The 18645-nt window shown below is 43.5% G+C and overlaps 1 protein-coding gene across 1 annotated transcript in view; it reads left to right on the forward strand.

Moving 5' to 3' along the window:
- Positions 1 to 18645, forward strand: part of faf1 (Fas (TNFRSF6) associated factor 1) — a 71525-nt gene that overhangs the window by 16833 nt on the left and 36047 nt on the right. The window contains exons 7-8 of the mRNA XM_008299504.1: positions 4173 to 4278; positions 9812 to 9898. Coding sequence (XP_008297726.1) covers positions 4173 to 4278; positions 9812 to 9898 — 193 coding nt within the window. The remainder of the gene's footprint in view (positions 1 to 4172; positions 4279 to 9811; positions 9899 to 18645) is intronic.

Raw genomic sequence — 18645 nt, forward strand, 5'->3', positions numbered from 1 at the left:
CTGCTTTTTGATGTGCAGGATCTACTTTTAGGGAAGGTGCTGATATTTTTAACACATTTACAATCTGTGGTTTACAATCAAGGTGGAAATAGCTCTTATTAACTAATGGAAATGGTTGTTTCTCTCACTAAAAGTTGTGCTGCAGTGACGAAAGCTATTTTCCAAGAATTCAAACACTGTCGTCAGGTTAAACTTTAATTTGAATGAGGTTAGTGAAAAAGGCAGCGTCTCCTAAACTATGTCTACTTGTGTGTAGTTGCAGACTCAGAAGAGAGTTATCCACCCAAATTTAATTTCGCGATGCTTATTTGCTTCAAATTGTTGCTGAGTAAAAATGCAAATGTCCCATAAATGGTAATATCCCTGGCAATTACTTTGTAGAGCTTGGCTGATGCAGTACACGGACCTAAACCAAACCGACTGATTAAATAGTGCTGCACTGTCATTATGATCCCGCTGAGCAAACTCCTCTTGGTTGCCTTGTTTGATTAGAAATAAATCTTGAGGCTTTGGGAGATTTTCCTTTGAGCACCAATCTATCTCCGGTAGTTATTTAGTTAGTGATGTGATGTGAAGTTAGTACTGCGGTGTCAAAGCCTGGTCTGGAGAAGGTTTTTTTTTTTCTTCTTCTTCTTCTGTGGCCATGTTGATGACTGCCTGTGAATACAAGAGGGTGTTGAGGAGGAGCTAATCTCTTGCATAAATGATGAAGGCCTGATGAATATTTCACCGGAGCCTGTTTCCTTTCTTGTTTATTCTCCGCTCCAGCTCTCGGCAAGCATGTTTGCCAATGAAAGGTTATTTTAATTTGAACTCTTGACGAAATTTGAAATTGCAAAAATGATTCATTAGGTTTTGTGTGTGTGTGTGTGCTTTTTTTTTTTTTAAATGGCGGCTGCCTCTTCCCTCACCTCTCCCTCTGTGTGTGTGTCAGCTCAAACGCTTTCAGGGAGACGGTAGCTAGCCGGTTAGCTTAAAGCAAACCTGGTGGGAAGGCTCCAACAGTTAGCATGCTAATTAACTTTGGGACAAGATGGCAGACCAAAACAGAGCAGAGCCTGAACGGTTTCGCATTTTTCTGCTTTGTTGCGGATGCAAAATGTGGAGGAGGTAAGGAGACCTTGTGTGTGCCTCATGACCTCCTCTGTGCGTATTAGAGGCAAGGTCAGTAAGCATGTAATCTCCTGGTCAGTGTGCTTTCAAGTGTTCTAAGCAGTTAAAACACGCAGCACGGTGTACGTCGGCGAGGGGTTTGGCGAGATTGTGTGCAGGATAGTGTGTGTGTGTGTGTGTGTATGGGTATTTGTGTTTTGCAGGCACATGTCACATTGTGAGCGTGCGTGTGCATCTCTGTGTCTGGCAGTGCTAGTTTAATAAGGTCTAGAGTCTGCTCTGCGCCGCGGGGACTCGCAGCTTAGGCGATGGGCTTACCTCAGAATGAAACCAATCTGTTTAGCCTGCTCTTCTCCCCCTGCAGAACGCTCCGTTTTTGCTGTCCATAAAGTTAAATGACATTTTCCTCTCGGCACCCTTATGCCATGTCAAGTGCCTCCAGAGATGTTGCGGGCCGACCTGGATGTCACCGAGTGTGTGTGTTGAGTGAGAAAGAGACCTCTGAAGGCAGAAGCAAACAGTGAGACATCCAACGTTCAATCCTGTGCTGCTGGAGGGGCCTGCCCAGAAGACAGCAGCTTTGAAAACACCAGTGGTGAAAGCGGTCCAGACAAAGGGATATTAGACTTGAAACATGGTTGTTCTGTTTATATATGAACCAGCAGGCCTCTTTAGACAGATGGGAAATGACAAGGAGATGACTCACTATGAATGGCAGTTATTCCCCCTCTGAGTGCATTTGATATTTTAAGTAGCTATATTTGTACTATAGAGCACAATGAGTGATCTGATTTTCCAAAGTAAATCTTGAACAGAACTCCACCCACGCACACACCAAATGGCTCGTCGGCCTGCCATAAATGACTGATAAGATGTTCCTTCTTTGCTTGGAAGGACAGAGTAACACTTCCACTCAGTTTACCCTCTATCTCTGCCTATTTAGGAGTCTCGCTGCCTGCCAGCAGCAGCTCGGGACTGTGTCCAAACATAATCGTGATATTAGCTAGATCCTTATTTATGTGTCCCTACCCCTTCCATTTCTCTTCCCTCTCTCTCGCTCTCTCTCTCTCTCACGCATGCACACACATCTCCCTCATCCTTCTGCTCAGCCCTATTACATATGCATCCATCCTTCCCACTCCACACATTTCCAATCTTCTCCAGTTAGCTACAACAAACATTACATTTACATATTGATTTCGTAGTTTTAGTCAATGTAAATATGCTGTCATTACAGTAAATTTGAGCTTCTGTTAACATAAGCTCGTCCAGATCTGCGCAGATTAAGGGTGTGATTGCATAATTAATGTGTGCGCTACATATTAATTCCCTCATCCCTCTCTTTTCTCTCAACTCTTCCTCCTCTCCTTGGGTTCTGAGCCCTGATTAAGTGCCTGTTTCGGCCTTTAAGCCTCCCATTGCTATTCAGCCTCACAGACCCAGCGTTTGCTCAAAACGCTACTTAACCTCGCAGCTTATTGTAAATGAAGCTTCCAAAAGTTGATTCCCCCACCTCCTCTTCTCTAACACTGCGTCTCTGACACGGCTGTAAGTTACCGAGCGAGCTGCTGGTGCCGTTCCAGCAACAACATCTCAGAGCGGTGGTTACCTGGAAACACCTCCTCGCTTTGGCTTTCTGCTCGTGGTCATTGGTCTCGCTTTGAGAAGGAAAAAATACTAATTATTGCCATTTTAACAGATTATGATGGACTTCCATTGGCTGATGTTGTCTTTATTCAATTTCTTTTCCTCCCCATTGTATTTATTGTGCTTCTATGTATTAGTACTGTTGATTTTTTTAAATTAAAATTGACGAAATATTCTTGCTAGAATCTGCATAGTTGAGGAGCAACACCAATGACCTGCCAACAGCATCTCAGTTTACAGTAACTGTGTCTGCATCATAGTGTATTTAAAAAAAAGATGGATTTAATAACCAGCTTTGAAAAGTAAAGCCAATTCCAAAGTGTCTAAACGTGCAATACCACTGAGCGCCTCTAGGCTCTGGCTCCAAAAACCTCTGGTTCCAATAGACTCCCATTCAAAAATAATCACCAACAGCTGAGTTAATAGATTTTTTCTACAAGTCATCATGATTTTGTTGGTTTAAGTGCCTCCGTCTAAACATTATTCTATTAGTCGGTCTGAAAATAATTTCATAAATAAAAATAAAAGGCCTCAAAAGTTGGTGACGTTTTGGAACGTGGCCGTTTGATTGACATGTCTGGTCATCATATGCTTCACATAGTACAGGTGGGTTCTCAGCCAGTCCAACCGCTAACTCCTCTCTGGATCCAGATATTCTGGCTCCAAAAACTCCAACATGACAACCAGGAAGTAGTGATGATGTCACTGTAGCCACATCCATCTGCTATGTACAGTCTATGGTCTGTATTAGCATGCTAAGGGGCTAAAATTCGCTAAGACGGCACTATTGTGGCACTGCTGACATTTTTGTTTAGTAATATGAACATTGTGAGCACTGGGCGTCTGTACAACACAACAAGGATTTGGAACTGCTTTCAAAACTAAAAATAAAGCCACTGACAGCCAGAAGTCCACCTGACTGTGAAGCACATCAGATCTGAGAGAGTTTGTTCGACTGTATGCTAAGTCCCAGTACGGTCCTGCTTATACGGCATCTTTAAGCTTTGCCGTTAGGAAGGTGCTGAAGGCTCTCCTGGGTCTCAGCAGCCTCCAGGTGTGTTAGCAGTGAGGCAGATAGATGGACTCCATGCTGTTTTTGTGCAGGTGGTCATAGCTGTGGAGGCCTGCTGTGCCGAGCGTAGCTCTGGCCAGGCTTGTTAAGACACAGCCGGTAAAGAGGGCGACCGGCCCCCTGAGGAAGCACCCACCTCCCCGTGGGCCGGCAGGCTACCACTGCTCGACAAGTTTCAGCTTGCCCTACACTTGACTCTCTTAGTGATAATGTTTGTTTTTCGTTGGCCAATTCCTGCATCATTACTGTGTTTTGCCTCTCTTACTCGCCTGCATCAATCACTCTGTTGTCCTTCACGGTGTCCTTACTGTGTTTAATTCCTGTTCCCTTCCTCATTCAGTGCTCTCCAAGAGTCGTTAAACCAGAACTTCCTGCTGGTCATCAGCCACCGTGAGGCTCAGAGGGACTACAACCTCAACTTCCCCGGCTCCAGAACCATACAGGAGGTAAGACGCCCCCGCTGCACGTAAACACGGACCGGTACAGGACGTCACAAAGTCACTCTCTGCGCTCAGACGCACACAAAACTTCTCCGTACCGCACCCCCAGACTCTGCATAATATTATCGTACCTGATTCTGGTTTCCCGTAACGCGGCTTTCATTCCATTTGCCAAACATTGCTAGTCTATCTCAGCCATCGATTCATTATTCATCACAAATGATCACATTTCAGAGCACATAATTACTCTCACAGCTGCGGTTTGGTACAACCCCCTCTTTCGCTCCCCCCGATGCCGCGTCTTTTTCCCCCTCGTCTTTCTCTCTCTCGGCAGTCTGGAAGGCAGTTTAAATGACTGAACATTGTTTGATCTAGGAATGCGGGAGCCACGGAAAGAGACAGAGTCCATTCATTTTACTCATCTGAAACTAAACAGTAGATTTGGCAGCGTATGAAATATTTATCGTTGCTCGTCCTGGACCTGGTGTGGAGGCAGCGCACCTCCCTGTCCAGTGGTTATTACTATCACAGCTGCAAATGGATTAAAGGTTAAGGAGCAGGGAAATATAAGTGTGCGCCTGCTTGCCTATGCAGATGAGCGAGCGTGTGCGTCTGTGTCAATGTTTGGCCTCGTATGAGTTCAAAGCAGCACTCGCCTACACAAAGACACATACATTACTGCCCTATATTGTCCTACTCTAACCTCCCGCGGAGAAGGAGACCTGAGCAGGCGTCATTTATTATTCACAGCGTGTAGCCTGCTGTCACAGGTGAGCGGAAATACACTCCCCAAAGACTGATCAGGTAGGATACCGAAGCCCCGCTCTCAGTAATACCTTACTGGGAAATTCTGTAATCTTAATTTTTAGAAAACAGCTGGGTAGCCATTTCAGAGGTTCAGTATCTTCAGAAATTTAATTCATCAGTTTGTCTGTTCAGTATTAATTTCATGGATATTTATTTTAACATTCAATAAGGCAAAATAACCCTCATATGTTATTAAACTTCCCCATGTTGACAACAGAAGAGCAACATGTCATTTTGCACATATGATGGCGATATATAGACTCCTATGCACACCAGTTTCTGGGGTCCTACGAATGAGCCCATGTCAGTATTTTGTCAAAATAGTAAATAACTGGCACTTTGTCTTGCCATACTTTCCATATGTCAAATTCTAAATAAGCTAGAGGTCTCAAAAACAATTTTTTATTCGTAGAAAAAAAAAAACAAGACTGTATTTTAGTAGGAAATGGGGATAAATCCACACACACACACACACACATATATATATATATATATATATATACACACACACTTAGGACTTCCTAGGGTTACAATGCCACCTACATTTGAAAATTTCGTCCTTATTCCCATTGTTTAGGATCATTATTTAAACATTCACTGAAGTTTTTTATTTTTTTTAAAGATCTGTTTTAGTTATATTTCTGGAGATATTTAAACCCTGAAATGGCTTCACATCTATGACATTTTTTGAGGGTAAAGTACAAAAATTTAAAGCTCTAAAAACAGGAAATTCTCAAAATTCAACTAAAATGTTTTGCAGAACTACATTTTGGGACCCAAATAGCCAATAAGTGAACAAAATCTGAGACAGTGAAGCAGCATTAGACCCAACACAGAGTTATTATTGGCTTTATATGTATCAGGTTGGAAATATTTTTGTCTTCAGTTGTTCTGATTCGTGAAGCATTTCGACATCATTTTGATTTCTAGCCTTTTGTTGTCGTTTTACATCCAGACCCATTATTTACTGTCAGGCAACAGTAAAAGGTCTCGCTGCAGCCGCTGCGTTCGGACCTGGATGAAGATTACACTAATAATAATCAGGCGACTTGCAGGACTTGTAATGGTGCTAATTGAACAGATTAGTACGACCGGCATCTGAACTGGAGGCAGCTTGGCGTCCCTGGACTTCTCTCCTCTCTCCTTCCTCGCCCTCTGGTTTTCCTCCTCCCCTCGTCATCACTCCTTTTTCTCTCTCTCACTCTCTCCTCAGGCAGATGGTTTTGATGAGCACCCACTGTGAACCTTAAGTGTTTCTGCTGGGATTACAAACACTGGGGAGGGGTCCCTGTGGTGTGGGAGGGAGGAACCATGGACACAGAAAGGAGCCGAAGGACTGTTGGCTTGGTGGGGGTGCTGTAAGAGGCCATAGGGGATAGAGAGGGGACAATGTGGGCTTAAACAGGCCTCCATGTCGTGGTCTTTTCCTTACACATGCTTGTCTTTAGGCATCTCAAGGCCCCCCTGCAGTGAAAATGAGACCCAGAACTTTAACCTGCAAATATCATATGCATACACCGTGTTGGGACTGTTAAAAAAAAAAGTTTGTTTTCCAGCCACAGGTGCAAGTACAGTCACCAAAGAGAGTCAAACAGTAGCTGTGATTAACAAGAGTGACGTCGCTGTAGGTTGAGACATTAGATTTGGGAAAATTCTCACATGAAAACAATAATAAAAGACACCAAGAAGAAGCAGCGTGTATTTCTGTTAATTTAAAAAGACTTAAGAGTGCAACAAAGAAGTAACACCATATTCAGCCCGTCTGACTCCCTTTCTGCTCATACTGTGTCCACTCACACATATGGACTCCACCACAGAGCACCTTTCTCTCCCCATTCTCGCTTTTGTCTTAGGTGAAGACTAACCGATGGTCCCTGCTTGTGCATATCAATGGGGATGGAGTCTTGTCTTCTTGTTTGTCTTTGCCAAAGACTCTGGCTTTGCCTTGTGGCTCTCAGGGAACTGCCCTTACCCCTCCCTTTCTATCCCTTCATTCTCCATCTCTCTCTCCCAGTGTCCCTTTTCCACCTTCTTTCTTCTCCATCTCTAGAACTCAAGGCTGTGTAGACTCTGATTGGCATTACCAGACAAGAGTGTGGGGGTAAGTTGCTGGCTAGCTTCTGAGCTAAGCTGGAGAGCAAATGTTTGCCAGGGAAGTAGAGGGTAGAATAGGGATGGCTGCTGGGTCCTGCGTTGTCCGTGACCAGACCAGTTGTCCTGGGGATTTCCCTCGTCTACTGCCCCCCGGGGCTGGGCCTGGGCCCCATCCCTGCTCTGCAGCTGGGAGACATATAGGAACCGAATGCAGACAGGGGCTACAGAGCTGAGAAAAGGAAGGTTGGATCGAAAAGGGAATGAAAGAAAGGCATCTGGTGCCTCGGGGAGATGAAGAAAGAGAGCAAGAGAGAGAGAGCTTGTGACTGTTTAACGGAAACCTTTCCTTCTCTTTGATTTGCTTCCAGCCAGGGATTACAGGCAATTGGCATTTACAATGATTGGATCATTAATTTTGCCGTGAGGCGTATTGCCCAGCAGCTCAGCACCACAGCCAGGCTCGCTAATGTTGTGTATAACTGGCTCGTACACCCCTGCCTCATCTCGGCGTGAACAGCTACACACGAATCAGCAGCACTGAGTTATTAGACTTTCATATAAGTCCCGCTCCGCTCTGTTGAACACGCCGCCTTTACATTTTAGCTTCTGTATGTCAGTTTTGTGGATACTTTTCCCAGTACTTCTAACTTCCCGGTGCCACATAAAGACACTCTGACCTTTGTTAAAGGTCAAAGAGGTTTTAGTTTATAATTAAAAATAGGTGTTTGTGATCTGAAGTGTCTCACTCAGAGTGGAGGATTAAATCTAATTGTTTTAATTTGTTGCAATCTAACTTATTGGTGAGGTGTCTGTTGTGGTAGACAGGGGGCAGCATTAGACAGTATTGCTCCATGTATGATGGCTGCTGTGGCCAACGCATGCAGTTCTCTGTAACAAAAAAGCTCAGCTACCTGGAGAAGTTAAAGCATTTCTGTCACCCCAGTTTTAGGTTGCTATATATATATATTTTTAATGTTTTTCTTTCATAAGGCTTCGTCAGATTCTCATCATGGCTCCCATATTTTTGCTGTGTCCGGGGAGGACTCAGCGACTCTGCCGGTGTAGTTTCAGGTGGGCAGGCCTGCCGTGTAGCCGTGTTTTCTTTCTGCGGTGAGATGGGATCAGATTGTCCTCAGCCAGGTGTCTCCTTCACTGTCTGTCCCCCACTCTCCTCCTTCTCCACCTCTCACCTTCACTCTCTCTGTGGTGGGCGTTAGTTTGTTGTTTCTCTGATGCTGCTTTAACCTCTGACTGCAGCCTCTTCATTACTAGTGTTTATGCCTCTCCTTTCCTCCCTTTTCCCCTCTATTCATCGGCCGGCCAGCCGGTCAGTCAAATCCCTGTAGTCTGGCTGGTCAAACATAGATATTACACTCTGTAATAACACTGGCCACCCGCTTTGACCCCAGCCTGCTATCCTGGCCATAGCTTCTCTTCATAAGGATAGGCACCGAGCAGTGTGGTGTGGGATTTACGACAGAAAGACAAAGGATGGACTGTGCCACTCATTTATTATTGTTCTTTTATTTTTTTCTCCCTGCTTGTTTGTACTGTGAATTGCTTTGCTCTGCTAGGCCCAGCACAAATAACATATAATTTCTGTGAGGGTTTGATAACTTAGATAAAATATTTACAGTGTCCTTGAAAAAAAAAAAGAAAAAAAAAAAGAGGATGAATTTAAATCTAATTATTTCTGTTTGTGCTCCCAGACAGCCACACGAGTACACCGAGTACATACAGACGCAAAGTGTGGTAATAAGGAGCATTAAGCAAAGTCTGCCCCCCTAATCTTTACAGTTCAGTGTTTTGCAGATGCTTTCCTGCTTTGCCTGCGAGTGGCTTTGACTCTGTGTTTGTAGCGTTCTTTAAGTTTCCACCTCCGTGATCAGCAGCCGTGAATATGTCCAAGGATCCATCTCTCCTCAGTGCTTTTTACAAAGACGGGATTTGTGCCGTGTATGGAGGGATCTCTGCTCCACAATGGGTAGTTTTCTCAGCATCAGTGTCCAGCCCCGCGGGCCCGAACGGCAGATTTCTGCCGAACAAATGCGCCAGAATCCATGGCCGCCAGTGCTCAGACGCCGACGGGGGCTTTGATCACCTTCGACTGGCGCACATCAGGCTGGCGTTAGGGCTTTAAACCAACAACCCGCTGGACGGTGTAACGCGGCGCTTGGTGGGACAGGCGCTGCTGGCTGCTAACTGTTTAAAAGCAAGGAATGTTATTAAGTGATGCAGATACAGCGTCCGCGCATGAATGGGAGAAGAGAAATACTGTTCATTTCAGAGCGTGGGGCTGTTGTTGCTGGGAATTAGCTGTGGCATCTGAAGAATGCTGATAACACTGGCTGTCTTTTTTATTTTTTTTTCTTCTTCTCCTCCCTCCTTTTGACTCATGTCCTCCTTCATTCTCTGCCTCCATCCTAGTTTCCCCCCTTTGCTTCTGAATGGAGAATAACCGCTAAAATTACAACCTTGTGCTGAAGCAACTGTAGGAATATTTTCCACTCGATTGTAGGATTGTCGAGAATTGTAAAGACAGATATTGATGCTCCTTGTTGAGCTGCTTGCCTTTGTGTTTGTCTGAGTTATGCATCGTAACGACACAGCAATAATTTTAACTTTCTTCTGTTCGCAGGTGAAAAGGAACATTTCAGACTTGACCAACATCCCAGTCCGGCATCAGCAGTGGGAGGGATGGCCCGCATCAGCATCTGATGATTCTGTAAGAACACTAAAAATGCAATCAAAAATTAACACTTGTTGACAAATGCCGTCCCTCTCCCCTTTGCTTCTCTGCCTATATGTTGCCTCTTGGATCAAACACTTAAAGACAATCAGATATCCTGCACAGATTAAAGTGCAGAATTTACACGTTGTTAATTTACATTATTGTCATAATTGCGAGTTGCAGCGGAAACTGTTCCACACCCTCCGCGAATCTGTGCCAAAACCATCTGTCAGAAGCATGAGAGTGAGATGTTGGAGCTAATTAAGATGTCAAAGACGGTTCCCATCCCGTGTCCTCTATCTGTGGACATTAAAGCTCACATCATTGAGTCCCGCTGACCTCTCCCATCCCAGGGTTGCTCTTCCCAGCCATTCACGCCGCACACAGTCAAGCTGATCAGAGGCGGCCCTCATACAGAACCTTGAGGAACCTCTGACCCCTTTTGTCTCACCCCTTCTTTGACAGCATATGTGTTCCCATGCTAATTGTTTGGGATGGTTTATCATGCTACATTGAGGAGCTGTTGGGCACACATTCTTGTGTTAACCCCCGGCTAACGTCTTCCTTTTAGATCTATGTGATTGTTGTTTGGTTTGGAGTATTGGTGTTGACTTTGTTTCTCTCTTCTTTTTGTTTTTCATACGTTGTCGTATGCGTGCTACGCTAGTACTGGATGTGCACAGTTGTGATTAATAAGGATAAACGGTTTTCTTTATGCAGCGCTACGGTGGATACAGTCTATTATATCCGTTACTCGTATTTCAAAAATGAATGAACAATGACTGCACCTGTTTTTACGAGACCAAGTAAAGCTTTTAAGATTAGCAGTGAAAGCAAACGCATTTTTCGCCCATTAATGCGTGCATGAAAGGGCGACAGATAAAAGGTTATGTATCCTTTTACACTACAGAAGATTGTTTGCTTTATTTTGTTCCATGACAGCTCAGAGCAGCCAATTGTAAAGCCAGTAACCACCGAACAAACCATACTGCTACGATGCAGATTTACCATTGTTAGCATTATCTTTGTAGACTTCCAATTATGTGATCAGTAAACAGCCCGGGATTGCCACAGAAATACAAATCTCACTGCAAATCTGAAAGCACATTGTGGGCATGTGGCGCAACGACTGACCCCAGTTTTGAGTGAATGTGCTCCCGTATTACTGCGCCGAATGATTTACTCTTCAGGCTCGCAAGCCACAAGATACAGCTTGTGCTTTATGACTTCCCTGTTCACACTCACAGAGGAAAAGAGCTAACCACAAACATTTTTCACACACTGTTCAGTATGTTAGGCGTGTCCTCCTGCTAGGAATATGTGTTCGTTCTGCAAAAACAGACAGGGAAGGGAACCATTCTTCAGATTTTCTTTCCAGTAATTAATTGCTTTTTTTTGGCCTTTACATTAAAACATTTTCACTGTTATTTTGATGTTTTTAGGATATTAAAGGCCTTGCTCAAAATATTAAAATAATTAGTGATTTCATTTCTGCTTGTCCTTGAACATTTTAAAACGATATAAAAGCATCTCATCATTTGCGAAAAACATGTAATCCAACCGCTAAAAACTACAAATGCAGGCTTGTTTGTGAATTCCATCACCGTGCGACCTCAGTTTAATGCTCAGATATGTAAGAATAACTTCTAAATTGCATTTTTTTTATCTTTGAATTTTTATCAACTGTGTTATCAGTGGGCCTCAGCCCGTCTTCCCAAAGGTAGCTGTGGATATGACGTCCAGGGATCATGAATAGATTTCAGCTCATTGTGGCGTCGCGGGCCCGGTCAGCCCTCGGCGAACACACATCTGCGGCGTCTGTGTTTCCTGTATGAGGAGATATTAAAAAGCATAGAGAAGAGACAGAAGTGTAATAATGGCCTCTGCACTCGCCATAGCCCTCTTATTGAAACGTCTGAAGGTATTAACAGAGAAAGCCCAGGTCTTGGCTGGCCTCGCGGGCGGCTAAGGGAGCCAGTGTTAGCGTCTAGCTCATTAGCCCAGTCTCATCTCCTGGGGTTTGGGCCAATAAACATGGCAGCCAGAGGCCCCAGATTACGTTTAGCTCCGCACACTATCCCACTCGCGGTGGAATCGATTACTACTTAACTCTGCTTTGCCTTGGAGTGTGTGATATCACTGTGTTTACCTGTGCATTTACGCTTGTGTGTGCATATTTGCAAATGTGCCTCCCTTATTGTCCACGCTGCGCGTCGGGGTGGGAATCCAACCGCAATAATTTACTGCACCAAGCTGTATCTGTAGCACCAAATTTGGAAACTTTGCTTTGAAAATGTATGTTTTTCAAATGAATTCTTGGTTGTTATCTCACCTATGTGTCAATTTTGTCAATGTTAAATAGCATTTTATTGAAGTAAAGCTCCAGCAATAAATAAAAATATCGTAATATTTGGTTTAAATATATAAAAATAAATGTTTCTGTAGATTTCAGATGAGTATAATTTTGCTATTGATGCAGAAACTCTGTCATTCTTTTGGCAACCATATTAAAAATACCCAGAACCTACTGTGAAAGTGTTCTAGTACAGCTGCTGTAGTGGAGTTTGTAGCTTTTTGCAAAGTACATTTTTGTACCACAGTTCATCTAATTAATCGACGAGCTCGGCGGATCAGTTTCTTCTGTCAGTTATCCTTGCGTTCTGAGAAAGTTATTTGAGTTGCTGCAGTGTTAGTTCAATTATGTCACGTATTGTTGGAGCGTAAGAGAATAGTTTGTCAGACAGAAATTCTCACCTTTCAGGGAAACTGGTAGTTAGGTGTTGCGTCACCGCCCTGATACTGTCCGCTCAATGTGTCTCATTGTTTATTGTGCTCCGAATTAGTCAAGGTCTTGAGGAGAATTGAAATTGGATCAGGATGCGTAATGCTCAAGTGGCGGCGAACAACAGATCCGTTTATTCAGAGCACTGTTATTGTAAAACTGAAGGAGGTGAGAGGAAGTGGAAGTGGCACAAAGCAGTAGCAAAGTGAGGTGATGCTCATTTCTTTCTTTTTTTTTTGCAAGTAGCTTTTGTTAACTTTGGCCAATAAGTAATTTGAATAATTCTTAGTGTATTATACAGAGTATGTAAATAATAATAACACCACGTTTTAAAACATTTATCCACTTTAGCTTGAGCTGTGTTTCAATTATGTGAATTTTTGAAGTATGGCATTAAAAAAGTTAATGGAAATGGCAAAAAGTGTGCACAAAAAAACACTCGCTCGAGGTGGTTTTTGGCTTTGCAAGAAAAACAGCTAATTTATGTGCTTCATAGGAGATGTTCAGCATTTTAATTCACACGAATGAAACGTTTGATTCTTTCGTCGTCTTCAGGAAAAAGAATGATTTTAACTTTACCCATTTAAAAGAAATCCTGAAGATTTCTCTATTTTTCTCTTGTAGATTGCTAAAATTTTGCGTGTTTTATCTTCTTTGTCCAGTTTTTTAGCTGGTTTTGTTTCCTGCTTCATCTGCAACCATGCATGGCGCCTCCTTTATGGCCTTTTTTTGGCAAAATTTTAATTTTTTGCACATTTTTTAAAAGTTAGTTTCAAATTTGTTTACTTGCTGCTACTGTGATCATCTAATTTGGTTGTAAGAATGTAAAACAATCCCGATTCCAGTTTTTCTTTTCTTGCTTTATGTTTATATATATATCCATCCATCCATCCATCCATCTGTCCATCCGTCCATCCATCCATCCATCCATCCATTGACATTGGGGCAGAGCCTCAGTCCTTCACGGGGCTCCTTGCTAAATATATTATAAATAATTCAAGTCTGTCAGTCCCCAGTGTGACATTTACCCAAAGCATTTGACTTTCCAAAGCATAAAAGTGTCAGCTGTCTATTAGTTGTTGGCAGTACTGGTTTAAATTCTATGATTTTATTCTATCTTTTAACATATTTACCAGCCAACTAGGGGGATTGTGTTGGGGAAGCACGTCGTCTTTTTGTTTTCACATTTGTTGTGATCTTCTGCAAGCACTAGAAAAGTTCCCAGTCAGAGAGAAGTATGCTGGACTTTGCTATAGTTAAAACTTGATGGGATCCATTTTACTCCAAGTAGATTAAAACAAATACTCTGGCATTATTTGCAAATACCATAATCTGGCTCTGCCGTTCCTGATTCTTGCGACTTTGGCAAAGTTGCCCCGAACAGAGCCGAGGATGATGGCAGAGGTCCGTGCAACAGTTGATTCGAGAGGCCAACAGGACATCGGCTTCTTTCGCTGTTGGAAAGATGCTGATCGAGCCTCCTTCCTACTCGCATAAGCAATTCAGCGATTCTAGCTCTCCGGACCGGCCTCATCTCATTGGAGCTGTTTTGATTGGCAGCGCTTCCTCCACACCTGTTGGCGTGATTGACAGCCGCTGGGACATCCTTATTGCATCCCCCAATCTCCTCGCCCCCTCCACCACCACCCACCCACCCTCCCGTCCTTCCTCCCAGCCAGTAATTGCTGACATTTATGCAGTGTTTCATGGTGTTTGCTAATGTATTAATGCCGCAGAGCCTCGGAGGTGCCTCGCCTTGTAGGGCAGCACCTCCCTCCATTTCCCAGCTGGCATTAATGGAATCCTCCTCTACCTGATAGGGGCCTATGGAACCAAGGGTTTATTGGTGGTGGTGGTGGTGGTGGTGGGGAGGCGGTGGCGTGGTTTCCGTAGCAACAGGGCTCAGCAGTAAGCTCAGGCGGAGCCCCCTCCCTCGCGCAATTGGCCTCCTTCAGGTGACATTCAAGCACTGAGTTGGTCGCTCTGTCTCCATTTCTATCTCTTCTCTTACTGTTGTTTTTTTCTGTGAAGTTCGTATTTTGCTGAAGATGCTTCTGTTCCTTAACTTCTGCTGTGTGTGAACAAAAAAGCACAACACAGGCTGCAGAAATAACACCTCTATACCCACTACGACTTCATTTATTTAGCCTTTAGCTCTGTATTTATTTTTAAAGTACACTTATTAAGGAAGAGGTTCACTCTGCCTCTTTTATTTTGTTTTCTATATTCCTTCTCCCTACCAAGTGTTAGTTTTTTGCTTGTTTGCACAGTTTCTCCCCATCTTAAGATAAAATTAGATTCGACTTTTCTAATCCAGAAGAAAATTCATATGCTAGATATCGCTCAGAAAAACCAAAAAGACCTAACATGAAAATAAATGCATTTGCTCGTGAAAAAGCAGTAAGATATGAGAACGATACATGACTGAGAATAAGAATAAGTAAGCTAAAATACGACCAGAATAGAAAACTAAAAAGCAATTCTGACAATGATAATGAGTTTATTCGTAGTATCAGACATGATAATGAAATATAAGTTTTGCAAATTGAAGTATTGCACCTGATAAAATAAATATTGCACATATACATTGACACTGTTTTGCACAAAAAGTGAAATAATGCACATGTACTCAAAATATTGCAAAGGAAAATCTAAAGTTACACCCGATGCTGAAGCTGATTTTGCACAAGCTTTAGAGAAAACTAATATAGCAAATGCTGGTGTTCAGATTTAAGTGTCTGATGTTCCAGCTGTCATTACTGCAGTGGGAGTGGGAGTTATACGGTTTGATGGCCACCGGTAGAAAAGCTCTCCTGTGTCGTTTCCTCTATTCTGCTCTTTTTTTTTTTTCTTCCCTTGACTGTCACATTTTCCTCCTCTAACCGTTCCTCCCTCGCTCCATAAGTGACATAGTGGAGTAAGGTGGTTTACTGTGGTTGTGGTTGCCTTCAGTGCAGCTGTCAGTGGTAATTATCTCATACTCACAGCCAGACACCTAATCCAAACACTGCCTACACGAGAAAAGAAAGAAAAAAAAAAAAATGAAACACAGAAAGAATGAAGAGAGAGAGAGAGAGAGGTAGAGGGAGAAAAGGAAGGCTAGAGAAGGGAGAAAGGGTTGAAGGGGAGGAGGGGGGTGAGGCAGAGAGAAAATTCTTTCCCTGTATCGGCCCCTGAATGCTCAGAGCCTCAATGCAAGTGTTAATTAAAAGAATCCAAAAAAGAGGAGCCAGTTCTTTTGTGTGGAGATGTGGGAGAGGGTCATTTGGGGGGGGAGTTAACCTCATCCCCCCGGACCTCGTGCCCTGCGGCGCTTCAACCTTGTTTCCACGTTTTACCGCTGAGCCGCCAAGCTGCACTTGTGTACCTCAACATCAGGAGAAGCCATCGGGTCAAAGCGAGGAAGAGGACTGAGAGGCACTCAACTCGGGGCTTTTTTTTTTTTTTTTTTTTTCTTCCTCCTTTTCACCTCCCCTCCTTGCATCCATGTCAGCCCAAACCCCTCCAGGCTGTCTTTGACAGGGGAAGTGATCAACTTTATTTATACACTTATTAGGTCCTCAGACAAAAGCCACTCATTGTGAGCAGCGGGGGTAAAGGGTTTATGGGGATCCTCTCGGCAGTCGCTGTTAAGATTCTCACGTTTGATTGCCACTCGATTGGAGGATTCTCAGAATAGACTTTGGGGGCCATTCCTTCACATTCTTAAAGCTTAAACTCTGTACGTCTTTCTTAGGCTCAGTACCTACAGCTTTTCTCTCAGGCCTTTCACCCGTCGTGTCTTCAGCCGGCCGGGCATTGTTCTGGTTTTTTTGGAAGTATTGCTAAGTCGCTTTATTTATTTATTTATTTATTTTTTTTACTGTTAAGGAAATTATGTTTGTGATCCATTTTGTTTGTAAAGTTCTGGTCTTCTGATGTTATTGACAGCTAATAAACAGTACCGCGGCGTTAAAATAATTAGAGTTGAGTTACACGAGTGACGACGAGGCAATCCGGTTAAGTGTTCTTCGTAGGTGTTCCTGCTGTCCTCCATGGGACACTTGCACACTTTTCATTGTCAGGAGTACACTTGCTACTAATTGCTAATACACAAGAAACACAATCTGCTTCTGCTGTAATCTCTGTGTCTGTTTGTGGCCTCGTAGGAAAGATTTAGCACGAAAATGAGTAAAATGTGAGGCGCTTTTGCAAAACAAAACTGACGTGTCCCTTTTTGCGGTGATGTCATTCTCGATTTGTGTGGATTCAGTATTGAATGGCGGTCCAGACGCTGCTTTTTTGAGAAGTTTTCTGTGCTTAAAACAACACGGAGGAGGAATACTCATCAAGACTGGAACTGTCAGGGGAGATACCGGGTTTCTCGTACGTTCTCTCTGTTGCTGGGCTGGAATTTGAAACACAGTAGTCGGTATTAAAACTGGTTTCAGTACAACCCAAAGCTGCAATTAATGGTTGTTTGCCTCCCGGGGATCAGTCAGACGGAGTTAATTTTCTTAATTTAGCTGAAAAAAAATCAATGTGTAAACAACTAGTATGGTTTGAAATCTGTAGAGGTACGAATGACCGCTGCTGAGGAACAAAGTGTGATTGCAGTCGAGCTGAGCAACATGGATAAACACAGAGACTGCTGTAAATATAGTTCTACATTACAGTGTCTATATGTGTTCTAAATTAGTGTCTTTATCTGGAAAATCAATTGCTTTGAGTTGTTTATTTTGGACACAATAAACTGAGCATTTATTTATGCAAAAACCCTAAAATTCCAATATTAATTTAAGGCATTCATGTGCACTGATATGCACTATTTACCTGCATAAACAGCAGATTATAATACAGTCTCTGGCTGTGTGTAGTGATACCTACTCGCGTGCAGGTCGGCCGCAATTGTGCAAATATTTTGCTCCAAATATTTACATCTGCGGCTGCTGCTAACTTACTTTCTAACAGTCAAAAGATAAGAAAGTGTGAAAAGACGGACGCACAATAAACAGCTGGGTACTTTGTCAGATATCTATCTGTGCCAGGCAGCGGTGGACCAGCGAGTCCGAGTGTTGCTGACAAGGTCTGGTGGTTACACTGTTCTCTCCAGCTGTAGGCGCTGAGGCCAGCGTGAGGAGCCGCTCTGTTTGAAGGGAGGCACAGAGAGAGAAACTCCCTTCAGTCTGTGCAGCCCTTTTCAGATTCAATTGGCGTTGCATGTAATCGTCTCTTGATTCAACCATGTCCAGCTGCTCTTTGTGTTCCTTAGCACCTGACAATGGAGCAGATCACAGGACCTCCGCAGGGGACGAGCAGCTTCTCGGTCTCCTATCACACCCAGCTTGCCTGCTCTGCCTCGGCCCTTGTTGTTTAGAAGTTCACTCTCCCAGAAAAGTATTTGCATCTGGGCTCCTGACAATTAGCGTGCTGGTGGATTTATTGTTGTGAAGTATCAAGAAAAGGTGTCTTCATGTTGAGAAAATGCTCTGAAGTTGTTGTTTTTTTTTAATAACTGTTATATGTATATATAGCTCCACATTGAATCAATCTACAACCGGGCACACCTCTTTGTAAGAGCGAGGTATCTTTAGTTTCACTCTCCATCCTGCAACAGCCTTGCCTATATTGTTGATATCTCTCGGGGTCTGAGCCAGGAGACACCAGCTGTAATGAGTCCCCGCTGAACGCTGACATTTTCAGTCCAGGCTTTGGATTTGGGAGCTCATTAGTCAGGTGTTCTTTTACGGTGCACCAGACAAACGGCTACTGCAGGTGTACAGAACGCTCATGGTCGCCCCTCATTAGAGAGCCTTTGTTCAAAAGTCATGAAGTATCTCACAATATGGGACACGCTCCTGTAGCCCAGGGAAACCCGGCCCTGAGTAGGCTAACCCCTAGTCGTTTTGTTTTTTGACTCCTTGTCTTATTCCAATTTAACTTGATAGCAGCTCTGAGAATTGAGCCAGCAATCCTGTAT

The sequence above is a fragment of the Stegastes partitus genome, unplaced genomic scaffold, assembly GCF_000690725.1.
Source record: "Stegastes partitus isolate 25-593 unplaced genomic scaffold, Stegastes_partitus-1.0.2 Scaffold1426, whole genome shotgun sequence".
Lineage (NCBI taxonomy): Eukaryota > Metazoa > Chordata > Actinopteri > Pomacentridae > Stegastes > Stegastes partitus.